At 44.4% G+C, this 20,518-nt stretch overlaps 1 protein-coding gene across 1 annotated transcript in view; it reads right to left on the bottom strand.

Moving 5' to 3' along the window:
- Window positions 1–15,180, bottom strand: part of MCCC1 (methylcrotonyl-CoA carboxylase subunit 1) — a 59,450-nt gene extending 44,270 nt beyond the window's left edge. Inside the window, exons 1-2 of the mRNA XM_070406728.1 lie at window positions 14,995–15,180; window positions 5,772–5,818 (exon numbers count right to left, since the gene is read on the bottom strand). Coding sequence (XP_070262829.1) covers window positions 5,772–5,818; window positions 14,995–15,083 — 136 coding nt within the window. The 5' untranslated portion in view covers window positions 15,084–15,180. The remainder of the gene's footprint in view (window positions 1–5,771; window positions 5,819–14,994) is intronic.
- Window positions 15,181–20,518: the final 5,338 nt, after the last annotated feature.

Below are 20,518 nucleotides of genomic sequence, written 5' to 3'. Positions count from 1 at the left end.
TTTCACCAAGCCCTCCACCCCCGCCCCTACCTCCCACCATCTGGCAACCATAAGTTTGTTCAATGCATCTATGAGTCTGTTTCTATTTTATTTTTTCTTTAGATTCTTTACCTGACATTTGTCTTCCTCTGTTGGACTTATTTCATGTAGCATAATACCCTCTAGATCCATCCATGTTGTTGCAAATGGTAATATTTCATTCTTTTTTATGGCCCAGTAATACTCCATTGTATATATCTAACCACTTCTTCTTCACCCACTTGTCTACTCATGGACAGTTGGGTTGCTTCCATATCTTGGCTATTGTAAACAATGCTGCAATGAACATAGAGGTGCATATATCTTTTCAAATGAATATTTTGGGTTTCTTTGGATATATACCAGAAATGGAGTTGCTGGGTCATAACTTAGTTCTATTTTTCATTTTTTTAGGAACCTCCACAGTTTTCCATAGGGGCTGCACTGATTTGCATTCAAACATTGTACGAGGGCATTCCCTTTTCTCAACATCCTCCCCAACACTTGTTTGTGGATTTATTGATGACAGCCATTCTGACAGATGTAACATTCATTATTTTTAATTTACATTCTCTGATAATTTATGACATTGAGCATCTTTTCATATGTCTAGTAAACACCTGTATGTCCTCTCTGAAGCAGTGTCTATTCAGGTCCTCTGCCCATTTTTTAATTGGATTGTTTTTCTGATGTTGAGTTGTATGAGTTCTTTATAAATTTTGGGTATTAATCCCTTAGCCAATATATCATTTGCAAATATCTCCTCTCATTCGGTGGGTTGTCTTTTCATATTATTGATAGTTTCCTTTGCTGTGCAAAAACTTTTTAGTTTGATATAGTCCCATTTGTTTATTTTTTCTTTTGTTTCCCTTGCCCAAGGAGATATATCAGAAAGAATAGTGCTAAGAGAAATGTCAGAGTTTACTGCCAATGTTTTCTACTAGGAATTTTGTGGCTTGGGGTCTTCCATTTAATTCTTTAATCCATTTTCAGTTTATTCTTGCATATGGTGTGAGAAGGTGGTCTAGTTTCATTTTTCTCCTGTTCAGTTTTCCCAACACTATTTATTGAATAGACTATTTTTACCCCCCAATGTATGTTCTTACCTCCTTTGTCATACATTAACTGACCACACAGGCGAGGGTTTTTCTGAGCTCTCTATTCTGTTCTATTGATTTACTGTCTGTTTTTATGACTGAACCATGCTATTTTGATGATCTAGCCTTACAGTATAGTTTGGTATCAAATAGTGTGATACCTCCAACTTTGTTCTTCTTTCTCAAGATTGCTGTGGCTATTTGAGGGTCCTCTGGGGTTCCTTATAAATATTTGGATTATTTGTTCTAGTTCTATGAAATATACCATTGGTATTTTTGATAGAAATTGTGTTGAATCTATAGATTGCTTTGGGAAATATGGACATTTTAACAATGTTAATTCTTCCTATCCATGAGCAGGGTATATGCTTTCATTTATTTGTATCTTCTTTGATTTCTTATAATTTTTTAAGTAAAGGTCTTTTACCTCCTTGGTTGAATTTACTCCTAGGTATTTTTTTATGCAATTGTAAACAGAATTGTTTTCTTAATTTCTCTTTTTGATAGTTCATTTACTGATGTATAAAAATGCAACCAACTTCTGAATATTTATTTTATATCCTACTACTTTACTCAATCATTTATCAGTTCTAATCGTTTTTTGGTGGACTCTTGAGGGTTCTCTATATACAGTATTATGGCATCTGCAAATAATGGCAGTTTTATATCTTCCTTTCCAATTTGGATGCTTTTTACTTCTTCTTCTTGTCTGATTGCTGTGACTAGGACTTCCAGTACTATGTTGAATAAGAGTGGTGAAAGCAGACATCTCTGTCTTGTTTCAGATTAAGGGAAACCCTTTTAATTTTTGCCCATTGAGTATGATGCTAGCTGTGGATTTGTCATATATGGCCTTTATGTTGAGGCATGTTCCCGCTATTTCCACTTTAGAGAATTATCATAAATGGGTGCTTGATTTTACAAAATGCTATTCTGCATCTGTTGATATCATCATATGATTTTTATCCTTTATTTTGTTTATGTGATGTATCATGTCAATTGATTTGCAGATACTGAATCAACCTTGCATCCCAGGAATAAATTCCACTTGATCATTGTGTATGATCTTTTTTATGTATTGCTGAATTTGTTTTGCTAATATCTTGTTGAGGATTTCTGCATCTATGTTCATTAGGATTACTGGCCTATAGTTTTCTTTTTTGTAATGTCTTTGTCTAGTTTGGGAATCAGGATAATGCTGGCCTCATAAAATGAGCTTTGGAACCTTCCCTCTTTTTGAATTGTTTGGAATAATTTGAGAAAGATAGGTGTTAAGTCTTTTTTAAATGTTTGATAAAATTCAACTGTGACTCCATCTGATCCAGGATTTGTTTGTTGAGAGTTTTTTTTATTAGTTTTGATTTCACATAGTAGTCACCTGTTCAGATTTTCTTCTTGATTCAGTCTTAAAAATTTTTGCATTTCTAGGGATTTATCCATTTCTTCCACATTGTTCAATATGTAGGCATATAATTATTTGGAGTCTTTCTTATAATCCTTTGTACTTCTGTGTGTCAGTTGTTGCTTCTGGTCTTTTATTTCTGATTTTATTAATTTGGGTCCTCTCTCCTCTTTTCTTGATGAGTCTGGTTAAACATTTATCAGTTTTGTTCATCTTTTAAAAAAATCAGCTCTTGGTTCATTGATTTTTTTGTATTGCTTTTTTTTTTACTCTATTTTGTTTATTTCTACTCTGATCTTTATTATTTCCTTTTTCCCTTCCTTCTACTCACTATGAGCTTTGTTGTTATTTTTCCAGTTCTTTTGAGATTTTTCTAGTTTGATGAGGTAGGCTAGTATTGCTATGAATTTCCTCTTATGGTTACTTTCACTGTGTCCCATAGATTTTGTGTTTTTGTGTTTTCATTTTCATTTATCTCAAGGCATCTTTTGATTTCTTCCTTGGTCTCATTGTTAACTCATTAACACTCCGGTGTGGGGTGAATTTCCCGCCAAAATATAAGATGGCGCGGGCAATTATTTAGGTTTCCCGCGCAAAATCAGGGATTTTTATGATACCTATTACCCCAATGGGTATGAAACGGTTCGCATACGCAGGTAGGTATCTTTGTGAACGGCAAACAAACAAATATTTGGTAATACGCAGTTACAATCGGCCCGAGTGTACACGTTTCCCGCACTCCACCGCAAATCTATATGAACCGAGTTAAGACGGCTCCCGCGGAGTACGCGCAATTCACGCGAGCCGACTTAACTCGTTTCCCGCACTCCAAGTGTTAACTATTTAGTAACATGTTATTAGCCTCCACATGTTGGTGAGTTTTTAATGTATTTTTGTCTTGTAACTGATTTCTAGTTTCATACCATTGTAGTCAGAGAAGATGCTTGATATGATTTCAATCTTCTTCAATTTACTGAGACTTGTTTTGTGGCCTAACGTGGTCTATCTTGGAAAATTTTCCATGTGCACTTGAAAAGAATGCATATTCTACTGCTTTGGGGTGAAATGCTCTTAAAATATTAAATCCATCTGGTGGAATGTGTCATTTAAGGCCACTATTTCCTTATTGATTTTCTGTCTGGAAGATATATCCATTGATGTCAATGGTGTATTAAAGCTCTTACTGACCGTATTACTGTCCATCTCTCCTTTTATGTCCATCAAGATTTGCTTTATATATTTAGGTGCATAACTGTTTATAAAGGCTATATCCTCTTGTTGGATTCATTCCTTTATCATTATGTAATGTCCTTCTTTGTCTCTTATCTCAGCCTTTGTTTTAAGGTTTATTTTGTCTGATATAAGTACTGTTACCCCAGATTTTTTTTTCTACTTGCATGAAATATGTTTTCTAACCTTTTACTTTGTGTGTGACTTTTGATCTAAAGTGGATATCTTTTAGACAGAATATACATAGAGCTATCCTATATCTTTTGATTGAAGCACTTAATTCATTTACATTTAAAGTGATTATTTATAGGTACATAGTTATTGGCATTTTATTATTCATATTTATGTTCCTCCCACCACCCCCTCTTAAAGAAGCTCCTTTAACATTTCTTGGTTTGGTGGTGGTGAACTCCTTTGGCTTTTTCTTTATCTCTCCTTCAATGTTAAATGATAGCCTTACAGGGTAGAGTAGTCTTAGTTCTAGCTTACTTTTCATCACTTTGAGTATTTCATGTAAATCCCTACTGGCCTGAAATGTTTCTGTTGAGAAGTTAGCTGGCAGTTTTAAGGGGGCTCCCTTGTAAGAACTGTCTCTCTTTGTCTTTAACCTTTGCCATTTTAATTATGATGTGTCTTGGTGTGGGCCTCTTTGAATTCATTTTGGGGGGGCGGAGGGGGGAGACTCTCTGTACTTCCTGGACTTGTATTTTTCCTTCACTGGGTTAGGGAAGGTTCCAGTCATTATTTCTTCAAATAGGTTCTCAATTCCCTGCTCTCTCTCTTTACCTCCTGGTACCCCTATTATGCATATGTTATTACACTTGATGTTATCACAGAAGTCCCTTAAACTTTCATTTAATTTTTTTTTTCTGCTCTGATTGGGTGTTTTCTGCTACCTTGTCTTCTAAATCGCTGATTAGACCCCTTTCTTCATCTAATCTGCTGTTGATTCCTTCTAGTGTTTTCATCATTTCAGTTATTGCAGTAATAACTAATCTTCAAGTAAGTACACTCTATGCTCCAGGTCCTGTGCTAAAAAGACTCAATCTAGAGTTAAACCTTCACAATAATTACATTAAGTAGATATGATTATTATTATCTCAATTTTTAAAATGAAGAAATTAAGGTTGAAAGAAATATTACATTCCTGAAATTATATAGGTAAAGAAATGGTGGATCTAAGATTGAACCCAGGTTAGCTTCACTCCAGAATTTAAGCTCTTAGACACTTGGCTCCACTACCTCTATCACTCTGAGCACAGGGATGTATGATTCTCTTGTAATATAAATGAACATTGCACCAGTTCACTGTCATCAGTGCTATAATGACATGATATTATACTAATACATGAAATCCACTTCCATCATTACACACATATCTTTTGATTGGAGCACTTAATTCATTTACATTTGAAGTGATTATTTATAGGTATGTAGTTATTGTTCTATGACAGTTCATAATAGTTACTTTCTCAAAAAATAAGGTTATAAATAATTTAAAACAATGTTTTTAAATAAGGATCTATAGAGCCCAAGAGTTGTCACAGGTCACAGGGGTTGTTGGGATGAAGTATACATTTGTATTTAGCGAGGAGGGGGAGAGAGATACACCAGTCACCGACAAGTTATATTTAAATATGTTTTATAATGGGGGATTTCATGTAAACTTTTATTTGAAAAAAAAAAGTCCTGCTACTTAAAATGCATGTTATAAAGCATTGATTTAGATCATTACAGTTATGTTTTTCCAATTCAGTACACTATGAGAGTCAGATACAAATAACATGCATTTATATAAATATAAAATATATTTTCCTACATATTTTAGATACAACAGCAATATATGACATAAAAGAGATAAAAATGATAACAATACTTACTAAAAAAAATTATCACAAAAATCCAAAACTTCAATAGTATATGAGAACTACTTCTATTATGCACCAATTAAAGGATTAAACATTTCCGTTTCATACTTCACCATCTGAAGCAAAGCCAAACAGTACAACACAAACTGTTAATACCTGTGGTTGTTGCATACTTCATGGTTCTTTGCTTCCAAGCCCATCTCCTATAAAATGAGTCCAAATGGAGTTATAATTAAATAGGATATGCAAGATCAGTCAATATTCTTTCAAATAATCTAAATTTTTTAAAACCTGAAACCAAGTACAGATATGACCTTAGTTAAACCTTAACCCTACAAAGTGATTTACTGAAACATTCTTTGTGGAAAGAAAACTAATCTAGAAATCAGGAGTTACAGTTCTGGCTGTTCTCCCTGGCAGTTCATATCCTTGAATGAATCATTTAACCTACTTGCTCCTGAGATTGGCATCTGACCAGAGTCAAAGATGACTGGAAAGCCAAGGTACATCAAGATCATCTAGATCAGCCCGGCCTGAGGGGCTCAGTTGGTTGAGCATTTTCCCATGAACCAAAAGGCTGCCGGTTTGATTCCTAGTCAGGGCACATATCGGGGTTGCGGGGGTATGGAGGTCACATCGATCTTTCTCTCTCTCTCTCTTCCTCTCTCTAAGCATGTCCTCGGGCGAGGATTAAAATAAAATTCTAGTTCAGCTTTTTTCAAACTCTGTTTTGACTAGAACCCAAAGTAATACTGAACCGGTATTTGACTTCATAACCAGGTATGGACACAAAACAGAAGTTTCCTAAAAGAAGACTTTCCCTGTATTTTGATCTTCTATTCTATTTTGTTCTAGTCCATTTTATTAACTAAAATATGCTGGTCAAACTACAGTCTGAAGAATACCAATCCATCTCAACCCTCTGATAAGACAGGTTTGAACAACTGGCCCAGAGAAGTAAAAGGAGGGAGCTGAACAAGGGAAGCAGAAAGAATGCTGGCTGTGGGGCCTGCTGGAGGAGCCACCCACGCCAGCTGCTGGGGGTCCTGCACAAGCTGCTTTACATCCGTGTTTCTCAATCTTTTGTTTTCATTACCACCCCCTAGAACATTTAAATACTAAGTAGTAAGATTTTTGTAGCAGTGACTGAGCTTGGAGTGACCACAAATCATGTTAATATCTGTTAAAAAAGAAAACCACAGTCCCGAAATTGGTTCACTTGTGCTAAAGCCCATGACAGCAAACCTAGACTTAATACCTGGTCTAATTCCATCAGTTCCATCCCTTCTTCCCAAAGAAAGAAGAGGCAATCTAAGGATTAAAAATGGCGGCGGAGTAGGTGGATGCTGCACGGACATGCTCCCAGGAACAAGCTGGAATTACAACTGAAATACGGAAAGGCTTCCTGAATAATCAATGGAAAACTCACAGGAGAGAACCCTGATACCCAAGGACCAAAGGTGGAGACTGCATAGAGGCTAGTAGGAGGGGTGGAGGCGCAAAAGGGCTAGCCTGGCACCCATAGACAGCAACTGAAGTCCCGAAGAGATATCTCAGCTGGGGGTGGGGGTGGAGGGGGGGGGGGGTGCCACTGAGAACTCTGGGATCTAATCCCGAAGCTTGGCTCTCCACCAGAGAGCACCAAATCTGAGGAGGGTACCCACATAACATCTAGCTGTGAAAAGCAGCAGGGTGCTGTCTGCCAGGGAGTGGCAGCTGAATGTTAGGGCACCCTCTTGAAGGGCCAATGCACAAAAATTCCCCGTGGAGCCACCCACCTTGTGCTCTGGCAGAGGGAGGGTGAGGTGGACTGGAGCTGTGAGAGCAGAACCCAGGACTGAGGACTCAGAGGATAGAGCTCAGAAGGCAGACACCCCAAGTTTCCTGGGCTGAGTCATTCTCTCACACAGCAGAGGACATCTTTCCCACACAGACATCTGCCTTGCCTGGGGTGGGAAGACAGTTGAGTCACCCTATTGGAAAAAACCTTGCCCTGAGGCCACTTAAGAGATTAAAAGCAAAGATTAGCCTCCAGGCAGAAGCAATGCCCCACCCTGTTGAAAAAAAACTCTCACTACACCTGAGGACGATTGCCTGAGGGCAATTCAAGTCGAATCCTATTAGTCTGAAGACAGAGGTGGTCTCTGGACCAATTAGTCAGAAACAGCCTTTAACACTGTCCTGCATAGAGATTGAGAGGCGTAGAGGATCTACCTTATACAAACCCAAACAGACAACCAAAATGAGGAAACAAAGAAACAATCCCCAAAATGAAAGAACTAGAGAATTCTCCAGAAGAAGAGACAAATGAAGCAGAGATAAGAAATTTATCTAAAACAGAGTTCAGAGTAATGATGGTAAAAATGCTCAACAGTATGAAAAAAGATATAGTAACTATGAAAAAAGAACAGCCTGAGATATAGAATGACATAACACAAAAAAAGCAAATTATGGAAAGCTGAGGATCAAATCAGTGAATTAGAAGACAGAGTTGAAAATATCACTCAATCAGAGAATCAGAAAGAAAAAATATTAAAAAACAGGAGGACAGCTTAAGGGAGCTGTGGGACAATGTGAAATGTAACAATATTAGAAGAGCAGGTGTGCCAGAAGAGGCAGAAAGGGAGAAAGGAATAGAGAAGGTGTTTGAAGAAATAATGGCAGAAAACTTCCCTAACTTGGTAAAGGAAAAACTCACACAAGTTTAGGAGGCACAGAGAACCCCAAACAAGAAGAATCCAAACAGACCTATGCCCAGACACATCATAATTAAAATGCAAAAATTAAAGACAAAGAATCTTAACGGCAGCAAGAGAAAAGTAAACTGTTACCTACAAAGGAGTTTTCATAAGGCTGACACCTGATTTCCCATCAGAAACTCTACAGGCCAGAAGGGAATGGCATGAAGTACTCAAGGTAATGGAAAGCAAGGATCTGAGATCAAGATTACTATACCCAGCAAAGCGATCACTCAAAATAGTCAGTCAAATAAAGAGCTTCCCAGACAAAAAAAAACACACACACACACACAAAAGGCTAAAGGAGTTCATCACCACCAAGCCAGCATTACAAGAAATGCTAAAGGGATTGCTGTAAGGGATTGCTGAGAAAAAGAAACAGAGAGAGAAACCTAGCCATACAGAATTAAAATAGCTATAAATAAGTACCTCTCAATAATAACCCTAAATGTAAATGGATTAAATGCTCCAATCAAAAGGTGTAGGGTAGTTGAATGGATACAAAAACATGACCCAACTATATGTTGTGTAAAAGGACCCAACTCAAAAAAAAAGACACAAACAAGATGAAAGTGAAGATGGAAAAAAATTTTCATGCAAATGGAAAAGAAAAAATAGCTGGAGTAGCAATACTCATATCTGACAAAATAGACTTTAAAATGAAGGCCATCACAAGAGACAACAAAGGTCACTACATAATACTAAAGGGATTGATCCAATAAGAGGATATAACCCTGGTAAACATGTATGCACCCAATATAAGACACCTAAACATATATTAGAGTTCCGGTGCACGAATTCATGCACAGGTGGGGTCCCTCATCCTGGCTGGCAATCAGGGTCGATCAGGGCCAATCAGGGACAGCTGGCCAGGGGAGGTTGGCCAGCCATGGGAGGTTGGCTGTGGGAATGCACTGACCACCAGGGGGCAGCTCCTGCATTAAGCATCAACCCCTGGTGGTCAGTGCATCCTCATAGGGACCGGTCGTTCTGTTGGCTGGTCATCACTGTCCCTTAGGTTTTTATATATATAGATATCTACACTAATAAAAGAGAAACATGGTAATTAGCGTACGACCGCTACCCTTCCCATTGGCTAATCAGCATATCCTTATGCAAATTAACTGTCAGCCAAGATGGCGGCCAGCAGCCATGCACTGAAGTGAACAGGGAGGCTTGCTTGCTCCAGTGATGGTGGACTCCAATGTTCCCTGCCTCACTTGCCGGCCTCTCAGCTGCAACTCTAAGCAACTATGTTGCAAATATAGAAGCTAAACCAAACCCCAGAAACCTGCGTTAGTCAGTCGGCCTTCAGCCAGCCAGACCGCAACATTGTATCAAATACAGAAGGTAAAGGCCAGAAACCTGCTTTCAGCAGCGAGGCCTCAGAGCTAAAGCTGGCCCAGAATAAAAAAAGAAAAAGAAAAAAAGGAGCAGTTGGGAGCTTCAGTCAACCCACCAGCCTGAAAACAGCCCTCAGCCCCTCACCCAGACTGGCCAGGCACCCCAGTGGGGACCCCCACCCTGATCCAGGACACCCCTCAGGGCAAACCAGCTGGCCCCCACCCGTGCACCAGGCCTCTATTTTATATAGTAAAAGGGTAATATGCCTCCCGGCACCGGGATCAGCAGAGCAGCGAGGCCTCCCGGCACCGGGATCAGCATGACAGGGGGCAGCGCCCAAACTCCCTGATCACCCTGCGGCTCTGTGAGTGACAGGGGGCGGGGCCACAACCTCCCTATCCGCCCTGCTCTGTTCTTGACAGGGGAAGGCGCCCCAACCCCCTGATCAGCCCTGCTCTGTGCCTGATAGGGGGGAGCTCCCCAATCCCCTGATCGCCCTGCAGCTCTGTGTGTGACAGGGTGCGGCGCCCCCCCCCCCCCCCCCCCACGGGCTCTGCTGTGTGTGTGACAGGGTAGAGCCATAACCTCTCCATCGGCCCTGCCCTGAGTGTGACAGTGACGGCGCCCAACCCCCTAATCGGCCCTGCTCTGTGGGTGATAGAGGGTGGCGCCCCAACCCCCCTCCACGGGCCTTGCTCTGTGTGTGACAGGGTAGAGCCATAACCTCCCCATTGGCCCTGCCCTGAGTGTGACAAGGTGCAGCTTCCCAACCCCCTGATCCGCCCTGCTCTGTGTGTGACAGGGGGCAGTGCCCCAACTCCCCTATCGGCCCTACTCTGTGCATGACAGGGGGGAGCTTCTCAACCCCCTGATGGGCCCTGCTCTGTGTGTGACAGGGGGGAGCTCCCCAACCCCCTGATTGACCCTGCTCTATGTGTGACAGGGTACAGAGCCCCAACCACCCTGATGGGCCCTGCTCTGTGAGTGACAGTGGGCAGCGCCCCAACCCCCTGATTGGCCCTGCTCTGTGAGTGACAGGGGGCAGCGCCCCAACCCCCTGATCGGCCCTGCTCTGTGCGTGACAGGGGGCGGCGCTGCAACCTCCCCATCGACCCTGCCTTGAGTGTGACAGGGGGCGGTGCCCCACCCCCCCAATCGGCCCTACCCTGAGCGTGACTGAGGGTGGCATCGCAACCTCCCAATCTGCCCTGCTCTGTGCATGACAGGGGGTGGCACCCCAACTCCCCAATCGGCCCTGCTCTGAGCCTGACCAGGGGCTGCACCTAGGGATTGGGCCTGCCCTCTGCCACCCGGTAGCAGGCCTAAGCCAGCAGGTTGTTATCTCCCGAGGGGTCCCAGACTGCGAGAGGGCACAGGCCGGGCTGGGGGACCCCCCTGCCGCCTCCCCCAGTGCACAAATTTTTGTGCACTGGGCCTCTAGTCTAATCTAATAAAAGACAAACATGCAAATTGACCATACCTTCGCTATGCCCCAAACCATGCCCACCAGCCAATCAGAGCAACTATATGCAAATTAACCCAACCAAGATGGCGGCCGGCAGCCACGGAGCTGGAGCAAGCAGGAGGCTTTGTTGCCTCCGCGATGGAGGAAGCCAAGCTTCCCGCCTGCCATGGCCAGCTCTGGCCTCTGCTGAAGGCAACAAAGTTGCAATTATAGAAGACAAATAAACCCCATATACCTGCTTCCAGCCAGCCTCCACTAGGAGCTTGGGTGGCTGGGGGCTGTGGCCAGCCTGCAAACAACCATCAGCCCCTCACCCAGGCTGGCCAGGCACCCCAGGGGAGACCACCACTCTGAAGGAGCTGTGGCCAGCCTGCAAACAGCCATCAGCACCTCACCCAGACTGGCCAGGCACCCCAGCAGGACCCCTCTACCTGAAAGGGGTGTAGCTAGCCTGAAAACAGCCCTCAGCCCCTCACCCAGGCTGGCCAGGCAATTCAGCAGGACCCCCACCCTGAAGAGGCTGTGGCCAGCCTGCAAACAGCTCTCAGCCCCTTACCCAGGCTGGCCAGGCACCCTAGCGGGACCCCCACCCTGATCCAGGACACTCTTCAGGGCAAACAGCTGGCTCCCACCCATGCACCAGGCCTCTATCCTATATAATAAAAGGGTAATATGCAAATTGATCCTAACAGCAGAAAGACTGGGAATGACTGGTCACTATACACACACTGACCACCAGGGGTCAGACGCTCAATGCAGGAGCTGCCCCCTGGTGGCCAATGCGCTCCCACAGGGGGAGCTCTGCTCAGTCACAAGCCAGGCTGACGGCTGCCAGTACAGCGGTTGGGGTGGGAGCCTCTCCCGCCTCCTCAGCAGCGCTAAGGATGTCCGACTGCAGCTTAGGTCTGTTCCCCGCTGGCAAGTGGGCATCCCCTGAGGGCTCCCGGGCTGCCAGAGGGATGTTTGACTGCCAACTTAGGCCCATTCCCCTGGGGAGCGGGCCTAAGCCAGCAGGTGGTTATCCCCCAAGGGGTCCCAGACTGCGAGAGGGCACAGGCCAGGCTGAGGGACCGCCCCCCTCCGAGTGCACAAATTTTTGTGCACTGGGCCTCTAGTATGTATATAAAACTTCTAGAGGACTTTAAAGGAGAGATTGACAATAATACAGTCATAGTAGGGGACTTCAACACTCCTCTGACTTCCCTGGATAGATCTTCCAGACAAAAACTTAACAAGGAAACAGAGTCTCTAAAGGACACACTGGATCATATGGATTTCATTGACATTTATAGAACATTTCACCCAACACAGCAGAATATAGATTCTACTCATGTGCACATGGATCATTCACAAAGATGGACCACATGTTAGGACACAAAACAAGTCTCTACACGTTCAAGAAGACTAAAATCATATCAAGCATCTTCTCAGATCACAGTGGAATGAAATTAGAAATGAACTACAGTAAAAACACCCCAAAACATTCAAACATATGGAGGCTACATAGCATGTTATTAAACAATGAATGGGTTACCAACGAGATCAAGAAAGAAATCAAAAACTTCCTAGAAACAAATGAAAATGAACACACAACAACCCAAAAATCTCTGGGACACAGCAAAAACGGTCCTAAGAGGGAAGTTCATAGCACTACAGGCATACCTGAAAAAAACAAGAAAAAGCAGCAATAGATTATTTAACCTTACAACTTAAAGAACTAGAAAGAGAACAATAAGAAAAGCCCAGAGTAAGTAGAAGGAAGGAAATGATAAAGATTAGAGCAGAAATAAATAACACAGAGGCAAAAAAAAAAAAAAAAATCTAAAAAATTAATGAAACCAAGAGCTGGTTCTTTGAAAGGATAAACAAAATTGATAAACCATTAGCCAGACTCATTAAGAAACAAAGAGAGAGGACCCAAATAAATAAAATCAGAAACGAAAGTGGAGAAGTAACCACGGACACCACAGAAATACAAAGGATTGTAAGAAAATACTATGAACAACTATATGCCAACAAACTGGACAATGTGGATAAAATAGACAAATTCCTAGAAAAATACAATCTCCGAAAACTGAACCAGGAAGAATAAAAAAAACCTGAATAGGCCAATAACACAAATCCCAGAGACAAACTCAATAACTTGTTGGGAAAGTCCCTTCCTGAATCCCATAATAAGCCTTGAACAATCCTAGAATGCCTCACTTTACTGACATGGGTACTTCAGTGGAAATCCAGTGTCCCTAACAGGGAAAAAGCCAGCCAACCTATAAATGTAAATGTCCTGATTAGTTAACCCCAGCAACTTCCGTGTTCCCAAGGAATAAGCCCCACATTCAAGGTGTAGAACCTGAGGCCCTACCTTAGTCTTCTCACTCTCTGCAGAGCCTCAATAAATCTGCCTTTGCTTTTTATCAGTGTCCCTGGTCTAAATTCTTTTATATCAGGAGACAAGAACCCAAACTCATTGGTAATATTCTCATTTCTAAAATTCTACCACTAGATTTAGTTTCTCCGCATTAGTAGAGAATCATGATATAAAAAGAAATGTAAATACCCTCTACACTGATAAGGTTTTCAATTCTATATGCCATTGCAACTCTAGTACTTTCCAGGTGACAGCTACGTGAGAACAATTCTATACCCAATTGCTAAGGTTTGAGAGGGAAAGGAAAGAGAGAAAATATGTCTGCATAGTATCATGAAGAGCCCCAAAAATCTAAGAAAATGAAACTCAGGAGAACGAGAAGAGCGCTAGTACTGCTTTTACTATCTTATTCTGCTCTGGGGTGAGTCCTACAATTATGTAACTGAAAATCCAAAGCATTGACAGTAACTTGTGGAAAACAAAAGCAAACAAGAAACTTTATCTAAATGGTTGCGACTGCAAAGGCGACATCTGTTGATTGATTCATATGCACCAGATTCTATTTAAGCCTCTTTCCATGTATTCATTCTTTTAATTTGCACAATCCAAAGTACTAGTATTACCTCCTGTAGGTACTAGTGTCATCACCTCCTCCTAGGTCAGAAAATCCAAGCACAGAGGTATTAAGTAACTTGCCCAAGGTTGCTCCCACAAGTAAGGAGTAGCAAAGCTGAGACCCCTGACTTCTGAGCCTGTGCCCTGCAGCACGAAGCTATGCTGTCTTTCCAGAATGATGGAGGATGACGATGATGAGACAAAGGAAGAAGAAGCCTGCCTCCCGGAAGCAAGAGGGTATGTTTATTGTCACAGAAGCTTAAGCTCAGAATTTGGAAATGATCTGGAGTCGTGTTAGCTATGAGTCATCTGGCAGCTTTGTTTAAATCTGCACACGGAGCTTCTGATAAAACAATTTCTCTGCCCACAGGAAGGTGAATTGGTTCCTGTGAACTTGATTCTTTCCAAAAATGAGCAAGAACTCCGGCAGTCTTTGTCTGACCTGGACACCTTCGGAGGGAAAGCTGAACCAAAGGGGACTTTGAGGGCGTCCTGGCTCCACCACTTACTACCCGTGTCACCTTAGGCGAGTCGTTGACGCCGTGGTTTCCCTGGAACCGGGATTACAAAGCTCCCCGTCCCCCCACCCCCACCCCCCCACACACATACACGGAATGCATGAAAGCGCGGGGTACACACGCGTTATTCTAGCCCTTATGGCGAGCGGAGCAGGGGATGGCAGGCCCAGCTCCATCCCTCCCCCACGCTCATAAATGAAAAAAGTAGGGGCAAACCCAGCGCTGCAGGGTGGATGAGGGGAACGAGAGGAAAGGGAACGACTGAGCGTGGGGACGTCTCCCTCTCTGTGCGTGGCCTGAAAGCAAACCCCCTCCCAAAAGGGGGTGCTACCTCGGCGGCGGCAGCAAGCTCGGGAAACGCTGCCATTGGTTCCTCTCCGCCGCCACCAGCCGCACGGACACCACGGAGGTCCCCGCCATGGCCTGCAGCCCCGCGGCTCTCCCACTCGTGGGCGCGCGCCAGCTGCGTCCCGCACTCTGCAAAAGCTCTGCTCCGCGCCGCAAGCCTCTTGTCCTCCGCCGGCCACCGTCCAGGTCAGAGCCGTGCGATGGGCCGAGCCCAGCGTGGTGGGCGTCTCCCCCGAAACCAATCAAAACACAAGGCAGCGCTTCGGGGCGGCGATTGGCCAATCGGGCCGGCAACTGGCCAATCGGGCCGCGCGCCCGCAGAGGTGTGGTCCCTGCCGCCCCCGCCCCCTGAGTTCGGCGGCGAGCAGCCGGGGGTCGTGCTGTCCCCGCCGCCCTGGGACCTGGGGTTTCGGAGCGCCGTTCCTCCCCGCCCGCGGGCTCTGCTCTCCCTCCGCTTCGGGTAGAAGGCCCCTCCCTGCCATCTGCGTCCTTAAAGCCGTGGGAAGTAGCGGAGGAGGAGCCTTGGGGCCAAAGCCAAATGGGGTGGAGAGCAGCACACAAAATCCGTGTTCTCCAAAAATGAAGGAAAAAAGCCAAAGTAAAATAACTAAAATTAAAATGTAAAACCTCCCGAGCTTTTGAAAACGTGTTTTAATTGAACTATTGGAAAAAATAAGTTAAAACCGGAATTGCAGAATATCTAGAAAATAAAGACACTGAAAGCACGACGCGTAGATGCTGATTCACAGTGAAAGTAAATGCAACATCCAATTCAAGGGCTACAAAGATACCAAAGCAAACACAAGGAAAGCAGGATAGAGAAACGAGTAAAGATAAAAGAAGAAGAAATGAATTAAGAAAACTAATTCCAAAGGAGTAATAAGTCCAGGGATTCGGGGAAAAAACACCTGATAAAAGAGATGGTTAACTAATGTAGTCAAAAGAAAGGGGCGTGAACACTTGCCACAATTAAAAACATAAAGGGGGCGGGGGCTCCGATCTAGAAAACAAACTCAGATTTGTAAGGGGTTAACTTTGTTCGATTTAAGCAAAGAAACTTGAACACCTGGATGCAATGGATGATGTTACAAGAAAATACAGTTTACCTGAACAGATCCTGGGAGAGATAGAAAATCTAATCAAGCCATTCCCGTAGAACTAGAGCATATTATTATTATTATTATTATTATTATTATTAAAGAACCACGTTTCCTAAAGCAGGTGGCTCACCTGGGCTCAGAGGGAAATCCTACCCACGCGGTAAAAAGGTTGACTCCAGTGCTGGGAGCCTGTCCCCAGCGCAGGGGAAACGGAGTCGTCCTAATTCTTTTTATGAAATAAGCATAACATTGCCACCCACATCTAGCAAAAATAGGGTGCACACACACACACACACACACACACACACACACACACCTGTGGTTCAATTTTACTGATAAAGATCAATGGGAAGATCTAACGTACAGCACGGTGACCATCGTTCCTAGCACCGCGGTGACACTTGAATTTGCTGAGAGAGTAGATCTTAAGTGTTCTCACCGCGTGCACCATGCGGGGTGATGATGTGTTAACCTGATTGCGGCCATCACTGCACTATGTGTACATATACCAAATCACACCCACCACACTTCAGATCTATGCAATTTTATGTTTATACCTCAACAGAGTCAGCAGAGCTGGTGGTTGAGGGAGGAACTGAACAAGTATAAAGAAAAAACAAGAGGCGAAGGCGTGGCAGCCAGGCTGGCGGCCAGCCGGGGCGCAGGTGGTTGAGCCCCCACCATCTCCGCTTCCTTCCGCGGTCCCGGGCCCCGCGCTGGAGTGCGCCCGCCCGCACGGCTCCTGCTGGCGACCTTGGCGTGGGAGGCGGGTCCAGATAGAGCTGCGCGTCTCACCAGGTGGCAGGGAGGGCGTCCTTGGCTGCAGCCAACAAGGGCAACCAGCCCGGAGCCCGGGCGTATCCGCTTTGCAGCAGGTTATGATTATTACAATCGTTTTTATTAACTCAAAAGCATGGCATCACAACTGTCAACCGACTTTTGCCCACCCCGGTGTGTGTGTGTGTGTGTGTGTGTGTGTGTGTGTGTGTGTGTGTGACTTAAATAATTACATTTTGGAGCAATTTGTTGTACAGCAAAAGATAAGAACTGATACACAGAATGTGTACTTTCACAGTGAACCTCCATCACTCAACATAATGTCTTTAAATTCCATTCGTGTTTTATGTATTATTTTTTACATGAAAATAGCACAACTTGTTTACCCAGTATCCTAAGGATGGACTTTGGATTGTTTCCAGTTTGGGATGATTACGAATGAAGCTGCTATAGGTATTTTTTCCTCACCTCTTTCTGTGAACATATGCACTCATTTTTCATGCATATACACCTACTTGTCAACTTAATAGCTCCGCAAACTGTGTCTTGTGGTCCTGCCACTGTTTTTTGTACATGATGTCTAGTGGAATACAGCCATGCCCATTTGTTTATGTATTGTCTATGGCTGCTTTCATGTTACAGTAGCAGAGTCCTGTGGTTGCCTAGAACCTGGCCCACAAAACCTAAACTATTTACTATCTTGCTCTTACAGAGTTTGCCAACCCCTGGATTGTTATGTGTTTAAGTTTATAAGAAACTGCCAAAAAGTTTTCCTAAAATGGTTGTATCATTTTATCCTTCTACCAGCAATGAATGGCAATTCCTCTACAGCACTTGGTATTGCCAATCTTTTTCATTTTTGCCATTTTGGAGGTTGTGGAGTGGTATCCCATTGTGGTTTCAATTTGCAATGGCTAGACTGGCCTTGGTAAGTGGCGTTCCCTGCTGTTGAGTCCATATAGAGCTTCTGCCCCTGCCACCATGCCCACCCCATTCACGTGCCCATTTTGCAAATCCTGGTGTGGTCTGTGACAAAGGCTGGCTAACTTCACCGCTGAGTCATCTTGTCGACTTGGTCGCTCAGTGACCCTTTCATGGTGGATGCTTTCTGGTAGACATTAACATGTGAAGCAAAACTGTTCACAGGTTACGCCTACTCTAATGTGTCCATCCACATGCCTCTATCCTAGAGCTCCTTGTCTCTGATCGTCCAGTCCTGTTCTTCCCAGGCCTCTAACCAGATGGCCAGACCATGGCACTGTCCAGGACACCGGGCATATTCTCACCCTGGGCCACCTTCCCTTCCACACAGATTTGGATGACCAGTGCCCTGCTTGCTGCTGAGCCCACTGTGAAGATTCCCCTCTGTCAGGGCCAGCCTGACAGGTTGAGCCCGGCTGAGGTAGGGAGGTGGGAATTGAGAAAAGAAAGAAAGACAGGAAAGCGGGATCGAGAGGACTGCAGCTCAATCGAGGAACTGCAGCAAGTTTATTAACTACACAATGCTATTTATACACAAGACACTGAATAGGAGGTCTGTCAAGAGGAATGTATTCTTTGTTCCTCTTAATCTTTAAGGGAGAGACAGAGCAGAAGGACAAATTCTCGGCACAGCAAATCTCAGTAAATAGTTACAGATTTCTTGGTAAGCCACGAAAGGCTGTTCTCATTCTACAAAGGTTGCTCTCATTCTACTGATAATCGCCATCCAAACAAGTCTGGGAAAACTGTGTGGGTAAGGGTCCCAGCCTTGCAAGCCCCTTCAGGTGCAAGGACCATGTCAGCTTACACCTGGTCTCCAACACCCCTCCCTGTCTTTCGGGTTCACTTCTGAAGGTGGCTGTAATGCAGCCACTGTCCAGATTTGCTTTGCACCCACATACCAAGCCAACTGATCTGTAAACCAGTTTGGGCTTTCCTCCTTTTTCAAAAGGTGGCATCCGTCCCCTCCCCCGCACAGGGGCGCTGGTACTACGCTGGTGGGTGACACGGGGGCCTGGGCTACCTGCCCACGAAGCCTACTCATGCCCTCTAGACCTGCTCGGGCTAGAACCTGGATGTACGATTTCCAGCTTATAATTGACTACTGCTGAGACCCGTCTGACTTTATTACTGAGTGGATTTGACATAACCCAGCCCAGATGGGGCCAATTCTGGATATAGAGTCACAAGGTCAAGTGTTCAGGACCCAGTGACATGCCAACAGCTGTTTCTCTGCTGCAAATGGCGTGGGCTTGGTCTTGCTCCAGAATGCTCAGGGTCTGTGCTATGATTCTCCCACTGGTTTGTGTCAAAAATTCCATACTGTGCCTTTCCCCACCACTGCCACCTCTAACACCATAAGGTCTGCCTGGCGGATGACTTAAGCAGCAGGGCTGATTGCAATACCTGATGGCAGGCCTGGAGTTGCTTTGCCACCCTTCCCTGCACTGGCCCCCCTCAGAACTGATAGCTTTCTATGTTGCCGAGTAAACGGGCCAGAGAGATTCTCCTAGCTGTGGAATGCTGCCTCCAGAACCTGGAGAGGCCTACCTGCCTTTGTGTGGGGAGCCGCTACAGTGTTTGGCAGGTTCAAGCCTTGGACTGAGAAGAGGGCACAGTCCTCTCATTGCCACGTGCAAGTCCCAGCTTGGAGGGCAGGGCCCTCCCAGCACAATTATAGCCAACAGCTATAGTTGTAAGCTTGAACCTATGGTCGGAACATGTGACCCCACGTGTCTGAGCGATGTAGGCTTGATAGAATTCAGGTGCATGTAGTTGAGTAGGATTGAAACCCACGAGAATGTTGTAAACATCTTGATCACACCCTTACTTTGCCTCGTGGCATCTGCTATAAAATAAAGACACGGCTTGTGGGCATCGTCACTGTCTCTCAGAGAAGCAGCGTCCCACTGAGAACCAGCTTTCATTCTCTTGTCTGTCTTTTTTCAGCTGCCCCCACTCAGGTTCACCCTTGGCCGTGCTGGCGCGGCACAGCTTTGTGCTGCCTTCTTTGTGGAAAGGATGCAAGATGCAAAACATGTGTCTCTTTTTTTGAAGTAGATATTCTGGCATGACCCTGAACCCCTGGGTCACTAAAAACTTCACTGAAGCAGTCAATGCCTGAATCTTGATAGGGTTTGTGTCTTACCTCCTGGAACATGTGTCTTACCAAGGCCTCCAGCATACTGACGGCTTTGTGCTTATCTTATCTAATAAGCATGATGTGATCAATGTAGTGGTGCGGTGTGATGTCCCATGGGATGTCTGTACGGACCAGATCTCTTTGGATTATACCATGATAGAAGACAGGAGAGTTAATGCATCCCTGAGGAACAGCTGTAAGTGAGCATTGTAGAGCAATGGGACAATGATCAGCCCCATGGAAAGTCAAGTCAGCCCGAACAGTGGCTGGTCAATGGACTGTCAGCACCAGGGATTGAGAGGGTGCTCTCCTGGGCAGGTGCTACACGTGGGGCAGAGTTGGAAGCAGGCTAGAGAGCAACCTGCTCTTATTACCCGTTGTATAGACTCTTATTTAGTCATTGTTCTTAGTGTGCATACTAGAATTTATTTACCTGAGTTTCCCAAAAATGTAAGCCACTAATTCCACAGTACGTACCTGGACAATTGACCTGGGATAGTCAGCAT

Source organism: Myotis yumanensis, unplaced genomic scaffold, assembly GCF_028538775.1.
Source record: "Myotis yumanensis isolate MYYU_CA2020_CCGP unplaced genomic scaffold, mMyoYum1.0.hap1 SCAF_2, whole genome shotgun sequence".
NCBI lineage: Eukaryota > Metazoa > Chordata > Mammalia > Chiroptera > Vespertilionidae > Myotis > Myotis yumanensis.
The sequence above is the reverse complement of the archived record's forward strand: the minus strand, read 5'-3'. Positions and strand labels throughout refer to the sequence as shown.